The 27,046-nt window shown below is 39.7% G+C and overlaps 2 protein-coding genes across 3 annotated transcripts in view; one reads left to right on the top strand and one right to left on the bottom strand.

Annotated features, from left to right (window-relative positions):
• LOC105614315 (dihydrodiol dehydrogenase 3-like) overlaps positions 1 to 27,046 on the bottom strand; it is a 117,465-nt gene that overhangs the window by 33,448 nt on the left and 56,971 nt on the right. The window lies entirely within an intron of this gene.
• PGFS (prostaglandin F synthase 1) lies at positions 46 to 26,544 on the top strand. 2 transcript variants are annotated; one of them, XM_004014323.6, is made up of 9 exons: positions 46 to 160; positions 2,676 to 2,843; positions 12,357 to 12,473; positions 14,010 to 14,087; positions 14,503 to 14,625; positions 16,950 to 17,059; positions 18,264 to 18,429; positions 22,870 to 22,952; positions 25,054 to 26,544. In XM_004014323.6, the coding sequence occupies exons 1-9, from the start codon at positions 77 to 79 to the stop codon at positions 25,094 to 25,096; spliced, it is 972 nt and encodes a 323-aa protein (XP_004014372.1). In that variant the 5' UTR covers positions 46 to 76; the 3' UTR covers positions 25,097 to 26,544. The 2 variants fall into 2 exon arrangements, with proteins under 2 accessions (XP_004014372.1, XP_012043998.1); XM_012188608.5 differs by lacking the exon at positions 2,676 to 2,843.

Here is a 27,046-nt window from a genome sequence, read left to right as displayed (position 1 = left end):
TTAACTTCCTGTTATTTACAACCTCTGAAGGCAGAAGAAGAAATCAGAATCTGCTTACTCAGAAGAGCAACAAGCAATGGATCCCAAAAGCCAGAGGGTGAAGCTTAATGATGGCCACTTCATTCCTGTCCTAGGATTTGGAACCTATGCACCTGAGGAGGTAAGAGTAGTGGTTTGGGGTTGAGATATAATATAAATAGTAGTGGATGTGACATGAGCATAAGGGGACTTGGGTTGTTAAGCACTGAGCTCTTGTGTGACCCTGGGAGGATCACATGGTTTCACTAACTGGGAGAGAACATCCAGTCTCCACTCTGCATTAGGGTCTGAGGCTGTGCTCACCTGCAGATTACTCTGGGTTCCCCTCCAGTTTCCGTCTCTTTTCCAGCTTATCAAAAGAGGTGAGACTCAGCTGTCAAGAACACTGACTGTCAGCTGCTTTGCTTTGAGGGTGATTGTAATGGTTTCTCTGTATTTCATTAATTCCAGAACTCTTTCCTCTTTCCAAAAAGACATGACCCAGAGAAGTATTTGAGGAAAAATTTCCTGAAGATGAGGTGACTGAAAACTAATGGGAAGAATTGCTTTTCTACTGTGGGGTGCCTGCTCTGTGCCAGGCAAGACACACTAGCTGTGTTTTGCCTTGTACTTCTGTTTCTGCTTGGAAACTTCTCCTAATGGAAGCTTTAGTATCATTTGAAGGGATAAGCTACTCTCTTACACCCAACTTTGAATTCTTGGGATTTTCAGTTTCTTTTTATTATAGTCTGCAATACTCAGGCATAAGAGGTACTAGTGGACACGTCTCTAGACCTGATGCCAGAACGTTTGCTGTCCATCTTGTCTTTAGAGTATGTAGTTGTGACAAGGGACTGGTCCTGAAACTTTGAGTCTCACTTTTCTGATTTATAAAACAGAAGATAATATTCAGAGACATTTTGCAGCAGAAGACAGGGCTTGTTTACTTGTAGTGCAAAGTGTGATGAGGAGAGGAAATGGTCCAGGTTATTACTGAAGCTCATTTATTCATTCCTTAATACATCCCACAAGGCAAGTGATCTTAAGGAAAACCAGGACTGAGACCCAACAGAGGAAAGTTAGACCAAACATCTACTTCCTTGAAAATAAAAGATTCTGAATTACAGAAACATAAATGCAATATTCAGTTCAGTTCAGTTCAGTTCAATTCAGTTGCTCAGTCGTATCTGACTCTTTGTGACCCCATGAACTGCAGCACACTAGGCCTCCCTGTCCATCACCAAATCCCAGAGTTCACTCAGACTCACGTCCATAGAGTCAGTGATGCCATCCAGCCATCTCATCCTCTGTCGTCCCCTTCTCCTCCTGCCCCCAGTCCCTCCCAGCATCAGAATCTTTTCCAATGAGTCAATTCTTCACATGAGGTATCCAAAGTATTGGAGTTTCAGCTTTAGCATCATTCCCTTCAAAGAAATCCCAGGGCTGATCTTCAGAATGGACTGGTTGGATCTCCTTGCAGTCCAAGGGACTCTCAAGAATCTTCTCCAACACCACAGTTCAAAAGCATCAATTCTTTCATGCTCAGCTTTCTTCACAGTCCAACTCTCACATTCATACATGACCACTGGAAAAAGTCAGCCTTAAAAGGAAAGTTAATCTCACCATTTGCAACCACACAGAGGAACCAGGAGAACATTAAATGAAATAAGGCAGGCATAGAGAACAAATATTTCATGATCTTTTTATAGGTGGAATCTAAAAAAATTGACTCATAGAAGCAGAGTAGAGACATAGTGCTCAGAAACTGAGGACGAGGCTCTGAAGAATGGAAAGATGTTTATCAAAGCTACAGACCTTCAGTTATAAGATACATAAGGCTCAAGACCTGATGTACAGCTTGGTGACTATAGTTAATAAATCTTAAATGTTCTCACCACACACAAAAGTAACCTATGTGAGGTTATGGATCTTCTGGTAGCTTAATTGTGGTAATCATTTACAATGGATAGTTATATGAGAACGTCACTTTTTACACCTTGAATAGATAGTTTTAGATGTATTCAGCGTGGCTTCACCTGTAGATAGAGGTCTCAAAAGCTTTCACCTGGTTTCTTGATGCTTTTCAAATGAATTGAAGTGACAGTCTCTCAGTTGTATTTGACTCTGTGACCCCATTGACTGTACAGTCCATGGAGTTCTTTAGGCCAGAATACTGGAGTATGTAGCATTCCCCTTCTTCAGGAGATCTTCCCAACCTAGGGATCGAACCCAGGTCTCCCACATTGCAGGCAGATCTTTACCAGCTGAGCCACAAGTGAAGCCCTTTGATGCTTTTACCATGCCCTCATACTTTGGTTGATTTTGACCCAGACATCTCACAGTATAATTTGTATACATGACTACAACTTTATTTTGAGTTCTTTGGATTGTATCAGCAAATCACTGAACCTGGAGGTGGGCTTGGGTCCTCTGATGCCTGTGATCAACCACTGGTCACCTGGAATTGAAAGGTTCCTGAGTGTCCATTTAATCACTGACTAGGAATATTCAGGAAAACTGTCATGGGTTCATCACCACACACTTGCAGAATGAACCAAATACATGAAGAAAAGTTGGTTCTTGGGATGATCAGTCTCATGCCTTAGCAATCTCTTAATCATGTGGATATTCAGCTTCTACCTTTGTTACTCATGTAGGTTCCTAAGAGTGAAGCCCTGGAGGCCACCAAATTGGCTATAGAGGTTGGGTTCCGCCATGTTGACAGTGCTCATTTGTATCAAAATGAGGAGCAGGTTGGCCAGGCCATTCGAAGCAAGATTGCAGATGGCACTGTGAAGAGAGAAGATGTATTCTACACTTCAAAGGTGCTGTATGTGGTGTGTGTGTGCACACATGTGCAAGTGATTGTGTGAAGGTGACAATTAGGAAATAGGATCGGTAGTTAGGTGAATGTTGTCTATTGATAAAACTTTTTTGCACATACTTACATCTTAAATCTAGTATCCTCTTCTCTCCCTCCTCCCAAAAAAGAGAGTGATTATAACAATTTCATCATTGCTGTGCTCAAATTTTAAATTTAAAGTCACTTTACTTCTCAAAACCGAATAAAGCAGTGTGATTTAGTATGGGCTAATGAATCAAACCCATTCACTGGAATGGGTGAACTTAACTCAGATGACCATTAAATCTACTACTGTGGGCAGGAATCCTTTAGAAAAAATGAAGTAGCCATCATGGTCAACAAAAGAGTCTGAAATGCAGTACTTGGATGCAGTCTCAAAAATGACAGAATGATCTCTGTTCATTTCCAAGGCAAACCATTCAATATCATGGTAATCCAAGCCTATGCCCCGACCAGTAACACTGAAGAAGCTGAAGCTGAGCAATTCTATGAAGATCTACAAGACCTTTTAGACTAACACCCAAAACAGATGTCCTTTTCATAATAGGAGACAGGAATGCAAAAGCAGGAAGTCAAGAAACATCTGGGGTAATGGGCAAATTTGGCCTTGGAGTACGGAATGAAGCAGGGCAAAGGATAATAAAGTTTTGCCAAGAGAATGCACTGGTCATAGCAAACATCCTCTTCCAACAACACAAGAAAAGACTATACATATGAACATCACCAGATGGTCAACACTGAAATCGGATTGATTATATTCTTTGCAGCCAAAGAGGGAGAAACTCTATACAGTCAGCAAAAACAAGACCAGGAGCTGACTGTGGCTCAGATCATGAACTCCTTATTGCCAAATTCAGACTTAAACTAAAGAAAGTAGGGAAAACCACTAGACCATTCAGGTATAACCTAAATCTAATCCCTTATGATTATACAGTGGGAGTGAGAAATAGATTTAAGGGACTAGATCTGATAGATAGCATGCCTGATGACCTATGGATGGAAGTTTGTGACATTGTACAGGAGACAGGGATCAAGACCATCCCCATGGAAAAGAAACGCAAAAAAGCAAAAGGGCTATCTGGGGAGGCCTTACAAATAACTGTGAAAAGAAGAGAAGTGAAAAGCAAAGGAGAAAAGGAAAGATATAAGCATCTGAATGCAGGGTTCCAAAGAATAGCAAGGAGAGATAAGAAAGCCTTCATCAGCAATCAATGCAAAGAAATAGAGGAAAACAACAGAATGGGAAAGACTAGAGATCTCTTCAAGCAAATCAAAGATACTATGGGAACATTTCATGCAAAGACGGGCTCAATAAAGGACAGAAATGGTGAGGACCTAACAGAAGCAGAAGATATAAAGAAGAGGTGGGGAAAAAGATATTCCACACAAATAGAGACCAAAAGAAAGCAGGAGAAGCAATACTCATCTCCAATAAAATAGACTTTAAAACAAAGGCTGTGAAAAGAGACAAAGAAGGCCACTACATAATAATCAAAGTATCAATCCAAGAAGAAGATATAACAATTATAAATATATATGCACCCAACATAGGAGCACCATAATATGTAAGACAAATGCTAACAAGCATGAAAGGGGAAATTAACAATAAAACAATAATAGTGGGAGACTTTAATACCCCACTCACACCTATGGACAGGGCAACTAAACAGAAAATTAACAAAGAAATGCAAACTTTAAATGATACAATAGACCAGTTAGACCTAATTGATATCTATAGGACATTTCACCCCAAAACAATGAATTTCACCTTTTTCTCAAGTGCTCACGGAACCTTTTCCAACATAGATCACATCCTGGGCCATAAATCTAATCTTGATAAATTCAAAAAAATAGAAATCATTCCAAGCATCTTTTCTGACCATAATGCACTAAGATTAGATCTCAATTACAGGAGAAAAACTATTAAAAATCCCAACATATGGAGGCTGAACAACATGCTTCTGAGTAACCAACAAATCACAGAAGAAATCAAAAAAGAAATCAAATTATGCATAGAAACGAATGAAAATGAAAAGACAACAACCCAAAACCTGTGGGACACTATAAAAGCAGTGCTAAGAGGAAAGTTCATAGCAATACAGGCATACTTCAAGATACAAGAAAAAAGTCAAATAAATAACCTAACTCTACACCTAAAGCAACTAGAAAAGGAAGAAATGGAGAACCCCAGAGTAAGTAGAAGGAAAGAAATCTTAAAAATTAGGGCAGAAATAAATGTAAAAGAAACAAAAGAGACCATAGCAAAAATCAACAAAGCCAAAAGCTGGTTCTTTGAAAGGATAAATAAAATTGACAAACCATTAGCTAGACTCATAAAGAAACAAAGAGAGAAAAATCAAATCAATAAAATTAGAAATGAAAATGGAGAGATCAAAACAGACAACACAGAAATACAAAGGATCATAAGAGACTACTATCAGCAATTATATGCCAATAAAATGGGCAACGTGGAAGAAATGGACAAATTCTTATAGAAGTACAACTTTCCAAAACTGAACCAGGAAGAAATAGAAAATCTTAACAGACCCATCATAAGCATGGAAATTGAAACTGTAATCAGAAATTTTCCAGCAAACAAAAACCCAGGTCCAGATGGCTTCACAGCTGAATTCTACCAAAAATTTCGAGAAGAGCTAACACCTTTCCTACTCAAACTCTTCCAGAAAATTGCAGAGGAAGGCAAACTTCCAAACTCATTCTATGAGGCCACCATCACCCTAATACCAAAATCTGACAAAGACGCCACACAAAAAAGAAAACTACAGGCCAATACCACTGATGAACATAGATGCAAAAATTCTCAACAAAATTCTAGCAATCAGAATCCAACAACACATTTAAAAGATCATACACCATGACCAAGTGGGCTTTATCCCAGGGATGCAAGGATTCTTCAATATCTGCAAATCAATCAATGTAATTCACCTCATTAAGAAATTGAAAAATAAAAGCCGTATGATTATCTCAATAGATGCAGAGAAGGCCTTTGACAAAATTCAACATCCATTTATGATAAAAACTCTCCAGAAAGTAGGAATAGAAGGAACATACCTCAACATAATAAAAGCTATATATGACAAACCCACAGCAAACATTATCCTCAATGGTGAAAAATTGAAAGCATTTCCCCTAAAGTCAGGAACAAGACAAGGGTGCCCACTTTCACCGCTACTATTCAACATAGTTCTGGAAGTTTTGGTCACAGCAATCAGAGCAGAAAAAGAAATAAAAGGAATCCAAATTGGAAAAGAAGAAGTAAAACTCTCACTGTTTGCAGATGACATGATCCTCTACATAGAAAATCCTAAAGACTCCACCAGAAAATTACTAGAGCTCATCAATGAATATAGTAAAGTTGCAGGATATAAAATCAACACACAGAAATCCCTTGCATTCCTATACACTAATGAGAAAGTAGAAAAAGAAATTAAGGAAACAATTCCATTCACCATTGCAACAAAAAGAATAAAATACTTAGGAATATACCTACCTAAAGAAACTAAAGACCTATATATAGAAAACTATAAAACACTGATGAAAGAAATCAAAGAGGACACTAATAGATGGAGAAATATACCATGTTCATGGATTGGAAGAATCAATATAGTGAAAATGATTATACTACCCAAAGCAATCTACAGATTCAATGCAATCCCTATCAAGCTACCAGTGGTATTTTTCACAGAACTAGAATAAATAATTTCAAGATTTGTATGGAAATACAAAAAACCTCAAATGACCAAAGCAGTCTTGAGAAAGAAGAATGGAACTCGAGAAATCAACCTGCCTGACTTCAGTCTTTACTACAAAGCCACAGTCATTAAGACAGTATGGTACTGGCACAAATACAGAAATATAGATCAATGGAACAAAATAGAAAGCCCAGAGATAAATCCACACACCTATGGACACCTTATCTTCGACAAAGGAGGCAAGAATATACAATGGAGTAAAGACAATCTCTTTAACAAGTGGTGCTGGGAAAACTGGTCAACTACTTGTAAAAGAATGAAACTAGATCACTTTCTAACACCACACACAAAAATAAACTCAAAATGGATTAAAGATCTAAACGTAAGACCAGAAACTATAAAACTCCTAGAGGAGAACATAGGTAAAACAGTCTCCGACATAAATCACAGCAGGATCCTCTATGATCCCACCTCACAGAATACTGGAAATAAAAGCAAAAATAAACAAATGGGATCTAATTAAAATTAAAAGCTTCTGCACAACCAAGGAAACTATAAGCAAGGTGAAAAGGCAGCCTTCTGAATGGGAGAAAACAATAGCAAATGAAGCAACTGACAAACAACTAATCCCAAAAATATACAAGTAACTTATGCAGCTCAACTCCAGAAAAATAAAAGACCCAATCAAAAAATGGGCCAGAGAACCAAATAGGCATTTATCCAAAGAAGACATATGGATGGCTAACAAACACATGAAAAGATGCTGAACATAACTCATTATCAGAGAAGTGCAAATCAAGACCGCGATGAGGTACCACGTCACACCAGTCAGAATGGCTGCAATCCAAAAGTCTACAAGCAATAAATGCTGGAGAGGATGTGGAGAAAAGGGAACCCTCTTACACTGTTGGTGGGAATGCAAACTAGTACAGCCACTATGGAGAACAGTGTGTAGATTCCTTAAGAACTTGAAAACAGAGCTGTCTTATGACCCAGCAATCCCACTGCTGGGCATACACACCGAGGAAACCAGAATTGAAAGAGACACATGTACCCCAATGTTCATCGCAGCACTGTTTATAATAGCCAGGACATGGAAACAACCTAGATGTCCATCAGCAGAAGAACGGATAAGGCAGCTGTGGTACATATACACAATGGAGTATTACTCAGCCATTTAAAAGAATAAATTTGAATCAGTTCTAATGAGATGGATGAAACTGGAGCCGATTATACAGAGTGAAGTAAGCCAGAAAGAAAAACACCAATACAGTATATCGACACATATACGGAATTTAGAAAGATGGTAATGATGACTCTGTATGCGAGACAGCAAAAGAGACACAGATGTATCGAATGGGCTTTTGGACTCTGAGGGAGAGGGAGAGGGTGGGATGATTTGGGAGAATGGCATTGAAACATGTATACTATCATGTAAGAAACGAAATGCCAGTCTATGTTTGATACAGGATACAGGATACAGGATGCTTGGGGCTGGTGCATGGGGATGATCCATAGAGATGATACGGGGTGGGAGATGGGAGGAGGATTCAGGATTGGGAGCTTGTATACACCCGTGGTGGATTCATGTCAATGTATGGCAAAACCAATACAGTATTGTAAAGTAAAATAAAGTAAAAAAAAAAAAAAAAAAAAAAAAAAAGAAAAGAAAGAAAAACAAAACAAACAAAAAAAAAGAGGTGGCAAAAATACACAGAAAACCTGTACAAAAAAGATCTTTAATGACCAAGATAATCACGATGGTGTGATCACTCACCTAGAGCCAGATATCCTGGAATGTGAAGTCAAGTGGGCCTTAGAAAGCATCACTATGAACAAAGCTAGTGGAAGTGATGGAATTCCAGTTGAGCTGTTTCAAATCCTGAAAGATGTGAAAGTGCTGCACTCAATATGCCAGCAAATCTGGAAAACTCAGCAGTGGCCACAGGACTGGAAAAGGTCAGTTTTCATTCCAATCCCTAAGAAAGGCAATGCAAAAGAATGCTCAAACTACTGCACAATTTCACTCATCTCACACGCTAGTAAAGTAATGCTCAGAATTCTCTGAGCCAGGCTTCAGCAATATGTGAAATGTGAACTTCTAGTTGTTCAAGCTGGATGTAGAAAAGGCAGAGGAACCAGAGATCAAATTGCCAACATCCACTGGATCATAGAAAAAGCAAGAGAGTTCCAGAAAAACAGCTATTTCTGTTTTATTGACTATGCCAAAGCCTTTGACTGTGTGGATCACAATAAAATATAGACAATTCCGAAACAGATAGATATACCAGACCACTGGACCTGCCTCTGGAGAAACCTATATGCAGGTCAGGAAGCAACAGGTAGAACTGGATGTGGGACAACAGAGTGGTTCCAAATAGGAAAAGGAGTACATCAAGGCTGTATATTGTCACCCTGCTTATTTAACTTATATGCAGAGTACATCATGAGAAACGCTGGACTGGAAGAAGCACAAGCTGGAATCAAGATTGTCAGGTGAAATATCAATAACCTCAGATATGCAGATGACACCACCCTTATGGCAGAAAGTGAAGAGGAACTAAAAAGCTTCTTGATGAAAGTGAAAGAGGAGAGCGAAAAGTTGGCCTAAAGCTCAACATTCAGAAAACGAAGATCATGGCATCCAGTCCCATCACTTCATGGGAAATAGATGGGGAAACAGTGGAAACAGTGTCAGACTTTATTTTTTTGGGCTCCAAAATCACTGCAGATGGTGATTGCAGCCATGAAATTACAAGATGCTTACTCCTTGAAAGGGAAGTTATGACCAACCTAGATAGCATATTCAAAAGCAGAGACATTACTTTGTCAACAAAGGTCCATCTAGTCAAGGCTATGGTTTTTCCAGTGGTCATATATGGATGTGAGAGTTGGACTGTGAAGAAAGCTTAGCACTGAGAATTGATGCTTTTGAACTGTGATGTTGGAGAAGACTCTTGAGAGTCCCTTGGACTGCAGGGAGATCAACCAGTCCATTCTGAAGCAGATCAGTCCTGGGTGTTCTTTTGTTGTTGTTGTTGTTGTTTTTGTTGTCTTTCATTGATTTAATTTAGAATAACTTTTTACTAGTTTTAATAGCGAATCTTAAAGTTACAAATTGTTTCATATCCTAGTGAACCTGAATTTTATGAAAACTATTACCACTAGAGTTATTTTAAATTTTTTAAAATATAAATGTGTTTATTTTAATTGGAGGCTAATTACTTTACAATATTGTATTTGTTTTGCCATACATCGATATGAATCCGCCACAGGTGTTCTTTGGAAGGACGGATGCTAAAGCTGAAAGTCCAATCCTTTGGCCACCTAATGTGAAGAGTTGACTCATTGGAAAAGACTCTGATGCTGGGAGGAACTGGGGGAATGAGGAGAAGGGAACGACAGAGGATGAGATGGATGGATGGCATCACTGACTCGATGGACTGAGTTTGAGTGAACTCAGGAGTTGCTGATGAACAGTGAGGCCTGGTGTGCTGCAGTTCATGGGGTTGCAAAGAGTCGGACACAACTGAGCGACTGAACTGAACTGAACTGAACTGAATGAATCAAACAGAAAGAAGTATGATTAGATTATAGTTTCCTTATCATCTGGGAGACTTTCTCAAATTTCTTCACATTCTGAATCTCAGATCTCAACTCTATCAGTAAGAGGGCATTAGGGCTTCACTTTGCATATTATACAAGATCTAGCCAAAGTGTGTAGAATTATGTTCTGCACATATTAATATGTTCAAAGCATTTTCCCCTAGGTTCAGTTCAGTTCAGTTCAGTTCAGTCGCTCAGTCATGTCCGACTCTTTGCAATACCATGAATTGCAGCACTCCAGGCCTCCCTGTCCATCACCAACTCCTGGAGTTTACTCAGACTCATGTCCATCGAGTCGGTGATGCCATCCATCCATCTCATCCTCTGTCATCCCCTTCGCTTCCTGCCCCCAATGCCCCCCAGCATCAGAGTCTTTTCCAATGAGTCAACTCTTTGCATGAGGTGGCCAAAGGATTGGAGTTTCAGCTTTAGCATCAGTCCTTCCAAAGAACACCTAGGACTGATCTCCTTTAGAATGGACTGGTTGGATCTCTTTGCAGTCCAAGGGACTCTCAAGAGTCTTCTCCAACACCACAGTTCAAAACCATCAATTCTTCAGCGCTAAGCTTTCTTCACAGTCCAACTCTCACATCCATACATGACCACTGGAAAAACCATAGCCTTGACTAGACGGACCTTTGTTGACAAAGCAATGTCTCTGCTTTTGAATATGCTGTCTAGGTTGGTCATAACTTTCCTTCCAAGGAGTAAGCATCTTGTAAATTCATGGCTGCAATCACCATCTGCAGTGATTTTGGAGCCCCCCAAAATAAAGTCTGACTCTGTTTCCACTGTTCCCCCATCTATTTCCCATGAAGTGATGGGATCAGGTGCCATGATCTTCATTTTCTGAATGTTGAGCCTTAAGCCAACTTCTTCACTCTCCTCTTTCACTTTCATCAAGAGGCTTTTTAGTTCCTCTTCACTTTCTGCCATAGGGAGATGTCGTCTGCATATCTGAGGTTATTGATATTTCTCCCGGCAATCTTGATTCCAGCTTGTGCTTCTTCCAGCCCAGCATTTCTCATGATGTACTCTGCATATAAGTTAAATAAGCAGGGTGACAATATACAGCCTTGACATACTCCTTTTCCTATTTGGAACCAGTCTCTTGGTCCATGTCCAGTTCTAACTCTTGCTTTCTGACCCACATATAGGTTTCTCAAGAGGCAGGTCCGGTGGTCTGGTATTCCCATATCTCTCAGAATTTACCACATTTTATTATGATCCACACAGTCAAAGGCTTTGGCATAGTCAATAAAGCAGAAATAGATGTTTTTCTGGAACTTTCTTCCTTTTTTCAATGATCTAGGGGATGTTGGCAATTTGATCTCTGGTTCCTCTGCCTTTTCTAAAACCAGCTTGAACATCAGGAAGTTCATGTTTCAAGTATTGCTGAAGCCTGGCTTGGAGGATTTTGAGCATTACTTTACTATCATGTGAGATGAGTGCAATTGTGCGGTAGTTTGAGCATTCTTTTGCATTGCCTTTCTTTGGGGTTGGAATGAAAACTGACCTTTTCCAGTCCTGTGGCCACTGCTGAGTGCTGGCCTATTGAGTGCAGCACTTTCACAGCATCATCTTTCAGGATTTGAAATAGCTCAACTGGAATTCCATCACTTCCACTAGCTTTGTTTGTTATGATGCTTTCTAAGGCCCCTTGACTTCACATTTCAGGATGTCAAGCTCTAGGTGAGTGATCACACCATCGTGATTACCTTGGTCATTAAAGATCTTTTTCGTACAGGTTTTCTGTGTATTCTTGCCACCTCTTCTTAATATCTTCTGCTTCTGCTTGGTCCCCTAGGTAATGTAATGCTAATTAATCTGAGAAAATTGACTGATCAAATTAGACTGTTTGTCCTCTGACACTCTTTCAAACATAATTCAGATGATGGGCTTGGTAACTTTTGATAATGTTATTTATATCTTGATTCATTTTATTTTTTGTGAATAGTGGAATGATGACAAATTCAAATAATAAAGTTTACATGGGTAGGTCAGACTTAAAATTGAACTCTAGAAGAAAACGGGCATTTTTTTAGTGGTCACCCATTTCTATCCAATAGAAAATGTCTAATTATTGAGTGAAATGAGACAGACAAAATTAGCTACAGTGTTCATTTCACACAACTTCCCTTTTTTAACCTCTGCAGCTTTGGTGCACTTTCCTTCGACCAGAATTGGTCCAACCAGCCTTGGAAAAGTCACTGAAAAATCTTCAACTGGACTATGTCGATCTCTATATTATTCATTCTCCTGTGTCTCTGAAGGTTAGCAATCTGCTTTTGTATTCAATCATATGTATTTTTTTTTCTTGCCTCAGAGTGCTTATAAACTTGGATGGATGGTTGACTTAAGATTTTCTTAGTAGGTTGAAGAGATGATTACACTAGAGTAGAATCCCCTAAATAATCATTTCTGATCATCTTTTACTGAGCTTCCTTGAATCCTTAATTCTATTACATGCCTCCCAGAGAAAGGTGTTCAACAATAATCTCATATGCTTTGCTCAAAAACTTGGGAAAATATAAATGGGCATTTTTAGCACACAGCTCTGATTATGATTTCTGAATCTCTTGGGGATTTCATGAACACAGTTTGGTACAGAGTGATGAGCAATGCCTCTGCCTCACACTTGCACAGACTGAGTTGTTCCCCCTTTCACTCTTTCAAGAGGAGCAGCTTTGGTGGTGCTCCCTTTGGGTGGGTCTAAACCTCCCAGCCTTTAGAGGGACTTGAGAGACATTGCCTACACTGTTGCCTGACTCCACAATGAGGATTATAGAATGCACTTAGCCATTAAGAACTGCCATGTACACCCATGGCGGATTCATGTCAGTGTATGGCAAAACCAATACAATATTGTAAAGTAAATAAATAAATAAATAAAACTGAGATTATAAAAAATAAAACTGCAATGGGAATTTCCTGGCAGTCCAGTGGTTAGGATTCCATGCTTTCACTTCTGAGGCAAGTCAAGTTGAGGGAAGGAGTTCAATCCTGTTCTGGGAACTAAGATTTGGCAAGCTGTAGCCAAAAACAAAACAACAGCATCAACAAAACAAATGTATTACGTAGAACTCTTGATTTTAAGTTACAGAAATCTACTCAAGCCACCCTATGCAGAAGAGTCTATTTGACTGTATAGATGGCATATCCCAGCCATGGATAGAGTTAAGGATTTGCAATACTCTTCAGTAATGTAACCCTTTAAAAAAATCCCTTATTCTGTCACTACTCTTGGTTTGCTTTATTTTTACTGAACATGTTCCATTGGTGGCAAATATAGCCTTGGGGAAACTCAAGGTTCATATTCATGAAATTTGAGAGCATGTCTGGATCTTCTACTTTCCGTATCCACCTAAACAGAGTCTTGCTGGTTCATGTGCCTGTCCTAGCGCGTCAGATACTCAGAGGGGAAAGAAGTCTGATTATCTAGCCCAAATCAAGTTTGAAATCTTTAATCTGGAAATAAAGCCATGTAACTTACTGCCATTCCCAGCACAAGAGAGGCATTTTGCAAGAGCAAAGTATAAGGGGCAGAAAAAAAATTCACATAAGTATTTCAATGTATGAAAATTATTTTCATTAAAACATATATTAGGTGTAAGAGATTAGTGGGAGCCTGCCTCCTGAAGACATTGCTCATAACTCCATTTGCAAATCACTTTTCTAATATTGGTATCTAGAATATTGCTTTACCTATCTCATAGAGGTTTAGTGCCTGGTCTAGACATGCCAAGCAGCCTAGCTAAATGTGGAGAAATCATTTGGTAACAGCTCTACAATGATTGCTTCTATTCCAGCCAGGGAATAGATTTGTTCCAAAAGATGAAAGTGGAAAACTGATATTTGACTCTGTGGATCTCTGTCACACGTGGGAGGTGAGTGTGGGGAGAAGAAAGCCCAGAGGAGGAGCCATGAGGGGGGAGTTTCTTTCATTTCTTCCACCTATGAGAATGGGCTGTGGACCATCAGACTAAGCCATGAATCTAAGGGTTGGGATGCTGGGGTTGAGGGGAGGAATCATTGCTGAAATGTTCACAGAGAAGAACAGTGGAGGAGACTATGGAACAGTGAAGACAGGCATCTATTTCCCTCCTTGTGATATGTCTTCTCTGGGATTTTTCTAACGAGGAGATGATAATTCTTCTATTGTGTCATGACCCTCTTCTCCTTTTTTCTTTCTTAAAATCAATGCTAATTATTGACATGAGACACTTTTTACAAATTTTTTCCAACATTTATTCTTGATCTATCACTCATTCCAAGTGACTGTTCATCACCCCTCCCTCCCAGGCCCTGGAGAAGTGTAAGGATGCAGGACTGACCAAATCCATCGGGGTGTCCAACTTCAACCACAAGCAGCTAGAGAAGATCCTGAACAAGCCGGGGCTCAAGTACAAGCCTGTCTGCAACCAGGTGAGCAGCTTGGCTCCTCTCTCTGCTGCTCTTCAGAACCTCCTTCTTGCCCTGGAGCCTGATGTCTGTCTGTTCTCCCCTCCTGTTTATCTGACTTTTGGGAACAGAAGGTTCCAGAGAGCAGAGCCTCTGTCTGGATGGTGTGAATAGAATCCATAGCAGTATCTTTGATAAAATCTGGGTGGAAAATACGGGGAGGAGTTACCACTAAGTTGCGGTAGGAATTGAGGGAAGGTAATGGGGGTGAAGGGGCTTAGACCAGTCCCCCAGAACTTAGAGGAAGGAGGCCTTTCCCTGAGCTGAAAGGGTGATCACTAATCGGATGATCGAAAGTTCCTCAGAGGGAACTGTGTACAGGAACGAAGACCATGAAAACACAGAATGAGAAGTAAATAACAAAGGGAAAAATCAGCTGAGATAGGTGCTAAGTGTTTGTGTGGGGTCTAGATGCCTGAATCCTTAGTCTTGGTGTCTCTACATTCATTGGTCTTCATCATGGAGCACAGTACAGAAAAGTTTGCTGGAGACAGTGACGGTCTGTCAAGTCAGATGGATGAAGTTAAAGGCTTATGGTGACACCAACTGTAGATATTCACTCAGGAACATTTACTTAGCTTAGAGCACATCTGATCATTTACTCAGTCTTGGACTGGTTCTCCCATCAATGTCCAGCATAAAATTAACTGGTTTAGCACACTTGTCTATGTTTGTTTCTGCACTCTTATTGTTTTGGTTCTATTTTTACTTTATTGTGGTGAGAAAACTTAACATGAGATTTAATCTCATAAAAATGTTCAAGTATTCAGTACAATACAGACAGTGTTGTTTACTATACAGACAGTGTTGTACAGCAGATCTTGTATAATTGAGACTTCACACCCATGATTAGCAAATCTGGATTCCTCCTTCCTCCCAGCCCCTGGTGACCATCTCTCTAATGTTTAATTCTAAGTTTGACCTATCTACATATATAACCGAGATGTGACATATACGTAATGTAATCTTTATCCTGGTGAAATGGTCTTATTTCAAATGTATCATAATGTCTCTAATATACAACTTGAAGTCAAGGATAACAAATCTCCTATAGCAGAATTCTTTGCAAGCCAAGTGTAGCTTACATAATTCAAGAAATATACATATATCAATTATACATATATTTTCAATTTTAGAAATTAAAATATTTATGTGATTCTAACATCAATTTTGCCCATATTTGTTTATTATGAAAAATTTCAGATATTAGAAGAGTTAAGATTACAACAGGGAATATACATATATTTAATTTTATTTATTATGTATTATATATTTTACAAATAAAGATCTATAACACTTTGTTGACCTGTATCTTATGTGGTTCCCATGTCACATTGAGCCACGTTTCCCAAGGTCTTTTCACCTAGAATGACCACTAAAGCATTCTGTTACCAGAATATCTAGACAAGCTTTTGACAGATGCACTGTATTTATTGTTGTTTTGTGACATTAATTAGTATGCATATGCATGTGCTCAGTTGTGTCCGACTCTTTGCGACCCTGTGAACTGTAGCTTGCCAGATTCTCCAGACAAGAATACTGGAGTGGATGGCCATGCCCTCCTGCAGGGGATCTTCTTGACCCAGGGATCAAACCTGCATCTCTCACATTGGCAGGCGGGTTCTTCACAACTAGCACCACTCGGGAAGCCTCCACACTTATTCCTACAAGACAGGGTAAACACTTGACTCCTTGTCACTAATTGTCAGTTTCTAAGAAAGGATTTATTGTAATAATCATCAACCCTGGAGGAAAATATTTTTGTTCTTTTCACCTCTCTCATCACTAGCGCTTCAGGGGAGTTTTATTTACTCTGTGTGCTGTACTTGTTTTCATTCATGATACCTTCTGATGCTCAAGTCTACCCAAATGTCACCAGTGGGTTCCCCATCAAAGTGGTTCTTTTTTCTTTAAGTCATTTGTCCATAAGTCTTTGTGCAATTTCTTGCTGTCTGGCACAGTTTGATGTCCATGATTATGACAGCTCTTTTCCTGTTCCCGATCTGGAATTAGGCAAGTGTCCTGGTGGTATCCAGTGGTGTTCGGCAACCAAGATCTGGTTCCTAGAGTTGCTTCTTCTCAAGAATGTCATTATTTTTTTGTTTTATCTTTTCAGGAGACAGTAATAAAATTTCTTTTTTTAAAAAATATCATGACAAGGTTGATGTTTTAAGTTCTAATTTGATGTGACACAGTGTTTTCTTTAGCACCTTTTAAACTTTTAATCTTTGTAGTATTAATATTGTCTTTTCATTTAAACTGACACTCTTCTATCTTCCATTCTACAGGTGGAATGTCACCCTTACCTCAACCAGAGCAAACTGCTGGAGTTCTGCAAGTCACATGATATTGTCCTAGTTGCTTATGCTGCTCTGGGATCCCAACTATCATCAGAATGGTATGAACATTACTGAAGACAAGGAGATTCTCTAAAATTCAATTTTTGAAGAAATATTTTTATCTTAATGTAACAGTACTCTGGAGATAACTCTCATTTGGCAGGGGAAAAGAAGAGAGATGGGAGAAACCCTTCTCTTTTGTCTTCCCATCCATCACCCAGCCAATTTTTACATTTCATGTATCTTGTTGTAAAATGTTAAAGTCTGCAATACATTTATATACAATTCCATAGTTGAGAACTAAGACATAAACTTAAGTCATGATTTACTTATTTATTAACTAATGAATACATTACTGCTGCTTCTGCTGCTAAGTCGCTTCAGTTGTGTCCGACTCTGTGCGACCCCATAGATGGAAGCCCACTAGGCTCCCCAGTTCCTGGAATTCTCCAGGCAAGAACACTGGAGTGGGTTGCCATTTCCTTCTCCAATGCATGAAAGTGAAAAGTGAAAATTGAAAGTGAAGTCGCTCAGTCATGTCCGACTCTTAGCGACCCCATGGACTGCAGCCCACCAGGCTCCTCCATCCATGGGATTTTCCAGGCAAGAGTACTGGAGTGGGGTGCCATCACCTTCTCCAAATTACTAATGAATAATAAACTTTTCAAGCTTCCCTTACCTTATGTCTAAAATCAGGATAATATTAAGTACCTCCCAGGTTTATGATGATCAAAAATTAACAAGTTGAATCATTTTAGTAAGCATTTATTTGTAGGACTATTGCATAATGCAAACAACAATGAAATGAATAGTTCTCATCTTTGGACTACTTGATTTTTATCAACACTTGAGAACAGCGAAAATTTAAAAATTTCCTGGTCTTCTCCATCTCATTTTCTTTTCATGCCCTTGTACTTACTTTAGAGTTGTGATTATAAAAGAAAAACAACCACTGAGACGTAAAAACAGAAAAAAATTTCCACAAGATTGGCAGTACTCACAAGTATGCATCAAATGCCTGGGAGAGCTTTGTAAATACAGACTGCCAGGTGCCACAGTTGAGTTTCTGATTCAGTTTGTCTGCAGTTAAGCCATGGAATTTGCATTTCTAGCAAGATCCCAGGTGATGCTGATGCTGCTGGCCCATGGACCACACTTTGAGAAACATTGGTCTAGAGTGAACCTACTTGGTCTGTTTGAAAAGCCTCCTTAGAAACTGAGTACTTAGTCTCAGCTCCTCAGCATTTCTGAATTTCCTTCCAGGGTGAACCAGAACCACCCCGTTCTCTTGGAGGACCCAGTTCTTTGTGCCATTGCCAAAAAGCACAAGCAAACCCCAGCTCTGGTTGCCCTTCGCTATCAGGTACAACGTGGGGTTGTGGTTTTGGCCAAGAGTTTCAACAAGAAGCGGATCAAAGAGAACATGCAGGTGATGATGAGTGGGGCTGTGGGCAGAGGGCTCCTAGGGAATATCCTTCATGAGGGTCATTCTTTGTCTGTCTCTCAAGACTTTCCTTGAGTCAACACAAGTTACCTATTCTTCCCCATGCATGAATGTGTTGTGTGTTCCTGGTGATTTTCTCCTCCTGATGTGGCAACAGGAGAGGTGGCATGGTGGGAGAGGGTTCAAGTTGGGCAGAAAACAGAGATTTTTGTTTCATCATTACATCAGCCATTTATATTGTCATCTTGTGCAAATGACACCTCATTTGCTTTGTTCTCAATTGACAAAATTGAATTATGTGATTTCCAAATGGCACCCCACTCCAGTACTCTTGTCTGGAAAATCCCATGGATGGAGAAGCCTGGAAGGCTACTATCCATGAGGTCGCTGAGGGTCAGAAACGACTGAGTGACTTCACTTTCACTTTTCACTTTCATGCGTTGGAGAAGGAAATGGCAACCCACTCCAGTTTTCTTGCCTGGAGAATCCCAGGGACAGGGGAGCCTGGTGGGCTGCCGTCTATGGGGTCGCACAGAGTCGGACACGACTGAAATGACTTAGCAGCATAGATCATCTATGCTGCTCTAACAAACACCATCATAGTAAAGTAATACTGAAAATTCTCCAAGCCAGGCTTCAGCAATACGTGAACCTTGAACTCCCTGATGTTCAAGCTGGTTTTAGAAAAGGCACAGGAACCAGAGATCAAATTGCCAACATCCGCTGGATCATGGAAAAAGCAAGAGAGTTCCAGAAAAACATCTATTTCTGCTTTCTTGACTATGCCAAAGCCTTTGACTGTGTGGATGACAATAAACTGTGGAAAATCCTGAAAGAGATGGGAATACCAGACCACCTGACCTGCCTCTTGAGAAATCTGTATGCAGATCAGGAAGCAACAGGTAGAACTGGGACATGGAACAACAGACTGGTTCCAAATAGGAAAAGGAGTACGTCAAGGCTGTATATTGTCACCCTGCTTATTTAACTTACATGCAGAGTACATCATGAGAAACGCTGGACTGGAAGAAACACAAGCTGGAATCAAGATTGCCAGGAGAAATATCAATCACCTCAGATATGCAGATGACACCACCCTTATGGCAGAAAGTGAAGAGGAGCTAAAAAGCCTCTTGATGAAAGTGAAAGAGGAGAGTGAAAAAGTTGGCCTAAAGCTCAACATTCAGAAAATGAAGATCATGGTATCCAGTCCCATCACTTCATGGGAAATAGATGGGGAAACAGTGGAAACAGTGTCAGAGTTTATTTTTGGGCTCCAAAATCACTGCAGATGGTGACTGCACCCATGAAATTAAAAGATGCTTACTCCTTGGAAGAAAAGTTATGACCAACCTAGATAGCATGTTCAAAAGCAGAGACGTTACTTTGCCAACAAAGGTCCATCTAGTCAAGGCTATGGTTTTTCCTGTGGTCATGTATGGATGTGAGAGTTGGACTGTGAAGAAAGCTTAGCACTGAAGAACTGATGCTTTTGAACTGTGGTTTTGGAGAAGACTCTTGAGAGTGCCTTGGACTGCAAGGAGATCCAACCAGTCCATTCTGAAGGAGATCAGCCCTGGGATTTCTTTGGAAGGAATGATGCTAAAGCTGAAACTCCAGTACGTTGGCCACCTCATATGAAGAGTTGACTCATTGGAAAATATTTTGATGCTGGGAGAGATTGGGGGAAGGAGGAGAAGGGGACGACAGAGGATGAGATGGCTGGATGGCATCACTGACTCAATGGACGTGAATCTGTGTGAACTCCTGAAGTTGGTGGTAAACAGGGAGGCCTGGCGTGCTGCTTTTCATAGGGTCGCAAAGAGTTGGACACGACTGAGTGACTGAACTGAACTGAACTGAACAAACACCACAGATTGTGTGGCATAGAAACTATTGAAATTTGTAGTCTCACAGTTCTGGAGGTGGAGATCTGAGATCAGGGTTTCCATGTGGTCAAGTGAGGGCCCTCCTCCAGGTCACAGGCTTCTCCTTGTATCTTAACTTGGTAGAGGGGGCAACAGAGCTCTCCCAAGCCTCTTATATGAATATGATATTGTTTAAATATCATTCATGAGGGCCCCACCATTATAGCCTAATTAATCACTCTTCAAGGGCTCATTTCTAACACCATCACAGTGGGGTAAGGTTCCCAACAGGTAAATTTGGGGGACACACAAGTTACAGCAGTGATCTTGAACCTCTAAATTATCATGATTTTATTTTACATTTCCCTGAATAGTAATGTAGATTCATTCTTATACATTTAATCTCCATGAGTTTTTGCTGTTGCAAAGTTCCTGTGCAAGACTGTGCCCATTTTTGCTGAGTTGTCTTTTGATTTGTGTGTAGAAGACCATTATCGTACTCTTAGCCATAGCTGTACAGGAAACTCTCCCCCGTTTCAGGGTTTAATGCAGAGATCAGTTATGCTTCTCTTGATTCTGTAGTTTGATGATCAGCCTGCACTCAGCTCAGCTGTTGTCCTCTTGGCTGGGCTCTTGTGTATTTGCAGTTTAGTGCAGAGCAGCTCCAGTGTTCTTGCCTGGAGAATCCCAGGGACGGGGGAGCCTGGTGGGCTGCCATCTATGGGGATGCACAGCATCGGACGTGACTGAAGTGACTTAGCAGCAGCAGCAGCAGCAGCAGCACAGCAGCTCGGTAGTTCTGCTTTAGCAGATGGATGTGGCTCTTGTCAGAGGAGCTGCACACTTTTCCATCTAGTTTTTCATATATGTTTGGCTATGCTGTGGTCAACTAACCTGGTCTTCATTTCAGCACAGTGCTATGATCCCCAGTCAGCTAGTGGGGAAAAATCCTCTTCATGTCTGGACTCAGAACTAACTCACCACTTCTGGGAAATATCACTGCTGCTGCTGCTGCTGCTGCTAAGTCGCTTCAGTTGTGTCCGACTCTGTGTGACCCCTCAGACGGCAGCCCACCAGGCTCCCCCGTCCCTGGGATTCTCCAGGCAAGAACACTGGAGTGGGTTGCCATTTCCTTCTCCAATGCAGGAAAGTGAAAAGTGAAAGTGAAGTCACTCAGTCGGGTCCGACTCCTAGCGACCCCATGAACTGCAGCCCACCAAGCTCCTCTATCCATGGGATTTTCCAGGCAAGAGTACCGGAGTGGGGTGCCATTCCCTTCTCCAGTCCAATGCAAATATCACTGTCTAAGGCAGGTTACCGCTCAGGTCAAGCAGAAGGGAAATTGTCCCCTGAAAAACTGTTTCCATTTAAATTTGATTCTGTAATATAGCTGAAACTGATTTTCTTTTTTTTAAAATATAAATTTATTTATTTTAATTAGAGGCTAATTACTTTACAATATTGTATTGGTTTTGCCATACATCAACATGATTCCACCACGGGTGTACACGTGTTCCCCAACCTGAACCCCCCTCCCACCTCCCTCCCCGTACCATCGTTCTGATTTTCTAATAAGATATGAAAAGGGATATATATATATATATATATATATATATATATATATATATATTTAAATAGAAATCTAAAGGTCCATATTTTTCTACAGATTTTCATTGTCAACTCTGTCATATATCAAGTGTCCATAAGTACATTTCTGACCTCTCTTCTATTTAACGATTCAGTTTTCTGTACTGTCTTATTATAGTGGAAAACAAGTCTTATTTTTCGGAGTGGTACATTCTCCTTCCTTAAAGAGATCTTTGCTACTTTTCATTAGCTGTTCCTTGATGTAAATTTAGTGTCACTTTCCCAACTCCCACAAAAGAATACATATTTAAGTCTTAGGTTCATGTTGCATTGAAACACTAGAATGCTTTGGAGAAAACTGATTTCTTTACAAATTGAGATTTCCATGCTATGATTATGAGATGAATTTCTAATTATTTAGGTGTGCTTTAATATTTTAAGCACATTTCATAACTTTTTTCCTTAAAGGGTTTATGTAATCCTTTTGGGTTAGATTTACTCGTAGATAATGAATAAGTTTGTTAAGGGATTATTGGGTAGGTTTTTGAAGGGAGGGGTCCTCCTTACAATTCTTATTAAGTTCAAAGGTATATCATATTTAGGGGGTGTTGGGAAGAAGAAAAACAGCTTAATTCATGGTGAAATGCAGGTATTTTGTCTGAATTGTCCAACTGCCCCTTTGTTTTTGAAAGAAGATTATTTTTTTCAATTTTCTGTCTCAAATAATTCACTTAGAAAGATAAGGGACTGATGCGCTATAACCTGTTTAAGGTGGACAGAAAAGGAGAAGGTGTAGGAAGGAGAAGTGAAAACTCAGCAGAGGGTCCCAGGCTTGTTCACCTGGAAGCTGAGAACAGACACGGCTTCCCTGTCACCTCTTCTTGTCTCCATCCAACTTGAAGTCCTTTAGTCCCCAGGGGGAGGCCAGCTCCTTGGAGGAAAGGCTAATGTGTTTCTTCCTTCCTTCTAGGTGTTTGACTTTGAACTGACTCCAGAAGACATGAAAGCAATTGATGGCCTCAATCGTAATATAAGATACTATGATTTTCAACAGTAAGTGACTTGTATATATTGCACACACAGTTTTCTCTAGCATATAGCTCAGCAGAGGAATAAGCTTTCTTAAAACTTAGTTTTAGGGAGGATGTCCTGATTTCCAGCATAGGAGTAAACCAGGGGCTTCCTGCAGACCTCAGACCAGAAGTTTCCTCCAGGGTTCCATTTATCACTAACAGAAATGTAATTGAGGCCCAGGAGAACCCGTAAGTAAGATCCCCAGATTTGACATTGTGGTGAATTCACTACGTTGTGCCTGTAATCCCTGTGCCTGATGTACCTCCTCTCAAGGCTGAGAGACCTAGTAGACACAGAAAGCACAGTGCCTGTAGTCCACTGTTCTTTCAGGGACCTACACGAATATTTCACCTTTAAATCCTTTTAGAATCAGGAGGAAATGATAAATAAGGACTGTGTGATAAAGAATCCATCTTGGATTACATTCATGTTTATCCTAATGTATGAGTATGGTCAGTTGTGTCTGACTCTTGGAGGCCCAGGAACTGTAGCCCTCCAGGCTCCTCTGTCCATGGAATTTCCCAGCAACAATACTGGAGTGGGTTGCCATTTTCTTACCTAGGGGATAAGATCTTCCCAAATTGGGGATCAAACCCACATTTTCAGCATCTCCTATATTGGCAAGTGGATTCTTTAACAGTGAGCCACCTGGGAGTCCCCAAGTTTATCCTAACACAACTGTAAATGTGTTGCTGATGTGTTTTGGGGGAGGGGTCCATGAAGGCCAACAGGCATTATTGCTGAGTAGTCACAGTGGGCCCGCTTCCACCCCCTCCTCCTAGTGTCTGATGGCTTTTCTCCCTAATGGGCATTTCTTGCACCAAGACAAATCAATTCATCCAAATCAATCCCTTTCCCCCCTGTTACAACACATTTCCTCATCCTTGTAATGTCACCAAATAAGTTGCAAGTAGATCATGAACTTAGCTGACGCTCGACAGAGTGACTGCTGTGTCCTTAGCAGGACACACCCTAGTAAGATCATCTGAGTCTCTAGTTTCTTGAATCCAGACTTAATCTCGTGCTGCCTTTGTCTAGCAGATGTCCATCCCCTGGGGAGCTCCTATCTCCTTGATTTTTACTTCGTCACAAACCTAGGATTCCAGCTTCCTGATTACTGCAGAAGGATGTCAGGATTGATGAGAAACAGGGCTAATCAAACAGAGAGATATTGGAAAACAGTTTAGAAAGAAGCAAATTCAAATTAGTGATAAAATGAATATTTAGTTTCAAATGAAAGATCTCAAAACTCTCCTTGTTTGTAAAGAAGATGTTTATATGTACATATACATGCGTTTATAAGTATACCATTATTCTGAGAGAAGACATAATGATAAATGAAAGTTACTTTTCTGTTCTCAAAAGCTTATGTGTGTGCTGTGTTCTCCTTCATTATGCTGTGAATACCTAGACTTACTCATCCTTGTGGGTTTATGTCAACAGCACAACTCTTGGCACATGGAATTGCTCTGAATGCACTCTTTAATGAATTGAATTGAAAAGCACCAAGTTAGAAAGAAAAATCAGGCCATAAGAAAAGATAACAGCAGTAATGCTAGTGAATAAATAATGTGTTGTCATATAGACTAAGAAAATAGTAATCACAATTTATAGGTATGGTTATTTAGGTGTATGTGGCATTTCTTCAGCTTAATAGTAATTCCTCAATGGAGGCATCGTGTATTTTGGGTATGCTCAACATTTTTTCATTGAATGTTTATATGAAAAAGAGCAAGGTATTCCTTAACTGTGATTATTCTCATCACTTAGGGCCGAAAGTTCCAGCTGTGTCTGAAATGACCTCCACAGTCAGTCCTAGGTCTTGTACTCCATATAAACTGTATGCATTTATATATTGTATAAGTCACTGTGGAGTAACTGTTACATGTGAATGTTGGGATTGGACATGCAGGTGCAGTTTGTACATGAAGCAGACACCTGCTGTGTGCTTGTTGGGGGAGAAGGAGGGACATGTTTTGTAGATTTTGAGTTTGAGCCCATTCTGACTGCATCCACAGAGTAATGCTCTCTATGACAACAAGACAGATTTAATAAGTCAATCCTCCTCCTTCTCTTTCAGGAGTACAGGTCACCCTGAGTATCCATTTTCTGAAGAATACTGACTGGGTGAGCTGTCCACCATGCCTTCTACCTGAACGTCTTGCTTCTAGGGCTGTGAAGAGCATTTCTATACTTGGTGGAGGTGTTTAAAAGAAGTGTCTGAACTTTTGGAAGCTTGTTTTTCTTTAAAAACTTTTTATGAAATAATCAAGATTTCAAATATCAGTACTAGTTTTTCCTGATAACAAAATAATTTGAAAAATAAAGGGGAAAAGATAGAAAATAAAGATAACCTGATTGACCCATTTAATAAATTTGGTGCATTTTCCTTTGTTGAAAATGAATCAGTCAATCTAAGAAAGAAATAGAAAATTTTATTCGAGCCAAATTTGAGAACTATAACCCAGAAAACTCTGATTGCTGTTCTGTCTTCTAGAAGTCAAGGCACTGGGGATGTACGTTTTGGAGACAGAGGGCTCTACATGAAAAGACATATTATTGACAGTGTACATAATACACATATAAGTGTCATCAGGTTGAGTCATGTGACCCCTTATAAGATCAAGAAGAAATTTGTCTTTTAAGGAGCTGTCTTACTGATGCTGGGAGAATGTGGCTGTTTATGGTTGAGCAGATCCTCGCATTGATGGAAGAGGTCCAGTACATATATAATGCAGACACACAACCCACAGTAAGGAGAGAGGGCTGCAAAGGGCACAAAAGAATTTTTCATATTTAAATTTTTGCCATAAAATATAAATTTTATTTCATACCTTCATGACTCCCCTATACAAAAGTGTGGGTCTGTTTATAATTTGAATCATTTTCAATATGCAGGTTGTCTACTTATTTTTTACTTAGCATAAGTTTTTTTGTAAGCTTTCAAGTGTTATTTGATGGTTGCCAAGGGTCAAGGGGTTGGGAGAGGGTTGGATTGGGAGGCTAGGGTTAGCAGGTACAAGCTATTATATAAGGAATGGATTAACAATAAAGTCCTACTGTATAGCACAGGGAACAATATTTATCTATGGTAAACCATAATTGGAAAAATATGAAAAAGAATGTATATATGTGCATAACTGAGTCACTTTTGTGTACATTAGCAATTGAAACAACATTGTAATTAAACTATACTTTAATAGAATATAAACTAAAAATTACAGTATTATATTTAGCTTCTTATAATGCTTCTCAGGTGGCTCAGTGGTAAAGAATCTGCCTGTCAATGAAGGAGACACAGGTTTGATCTCTGGATAGGGAAGAGTCCCTGAAGAAGGAAATGGTAATTCAGTCCAGTATTTTCACCTGGGAAATCCCAAGGACAGAAGATCATGATGGGCTACAGTCTGTGGGGTGGAAAAAAGTTGAACAGGATTTAGTGACTGATTATGCACACATGTTATAAAGCAGTGCATCTTTTCAATTTATGTAATTTTTGAAAACTGTTAGTTCTCTATTTAAAACATTTTTATTGAGGTATACAATAAAACATTTTTAATGAGGTTTACAATGTTGCATTAATTTCTGCTGTACAGCAAAATGATTCGTATATATATATACATTCTTCTTTATGCTAAACACTTTGATTAGTTATTATATGTTTAGCCATTCATTCATTGATTTATTCAGCACAAGTTTATTGAATATTTTTAGTGAGACTGTTTTATCAATAAAATGGACAACAAACTAAAATAAATTATTGAATCGATAGTCTAGTGAAGGGTAAGACTATGAATGAAACCAGGAGTATTTAGCTGTTAGAAATTAGTACGTGCCTGTTGAGATAATTCTACACATTCTCTCAGTTTTCTGTACATTCATCAGGACACTAACTATCCATCATCCCATACAACTTTTCATCTGTACAACAAATAGCCTTGCCCTGCAGAAACATGTAGGGCGTGTTTGCTGCCATGTAATGTAAAGAAAACACCTCCCTCCTGAGAAAGGGAGGGATGCTGAGTGCCTACAGTCATTGATCCAGGATCCCTAGACTCAAGGTTTTTCTCCTG

This window comes from Ovis aries, chromosome 13 (assembly GCF_016772045.2).
Source record: "Ovis aries strain OAR_USU_Benz2616 breed Rambouillet chromosome 13, ARS-UI_Ramb_v3.0, whole genome shotgun sequence".
NCBI classification, from domain to species: Eukaryota; Metazoa; Chordata; class Mammalia; order Artiodactyla; family Bovidae; genus Ovis; species Ovis aries.
Note: the sequence above shows the minus strand (reverse complement) of the source record. Positions and strands in the feature narration are given on the sequence as shown.

What these genes read in the sequence shown, in the direction of transcription:
- PGFS (XM_004014323.6), top strand. Translation starts at nt 77, where the DNA reads ATGGATCCCAAAAGCCAGAGGGTGAAGCTTAATGATGGCCACTTCATT. An exon ending in ATTCTCCTGTGTCTCTGAAG is followed by an intron (nt 12,474 to 14,009) that starts GTTAGCAATCTG and finishes CTTCTATTCCAG; the next exon opens with CCAGGGAATAGATTTGTTCC. An exon ending in TCCCAACTATCATCAGAATG is followed by an intron (nt 17,060 to 18,263) that starts GTATGAACATTA and finishes ATTTCCTTCCAG; the next exon opens with GGTGAACCAGAACCACCCCG.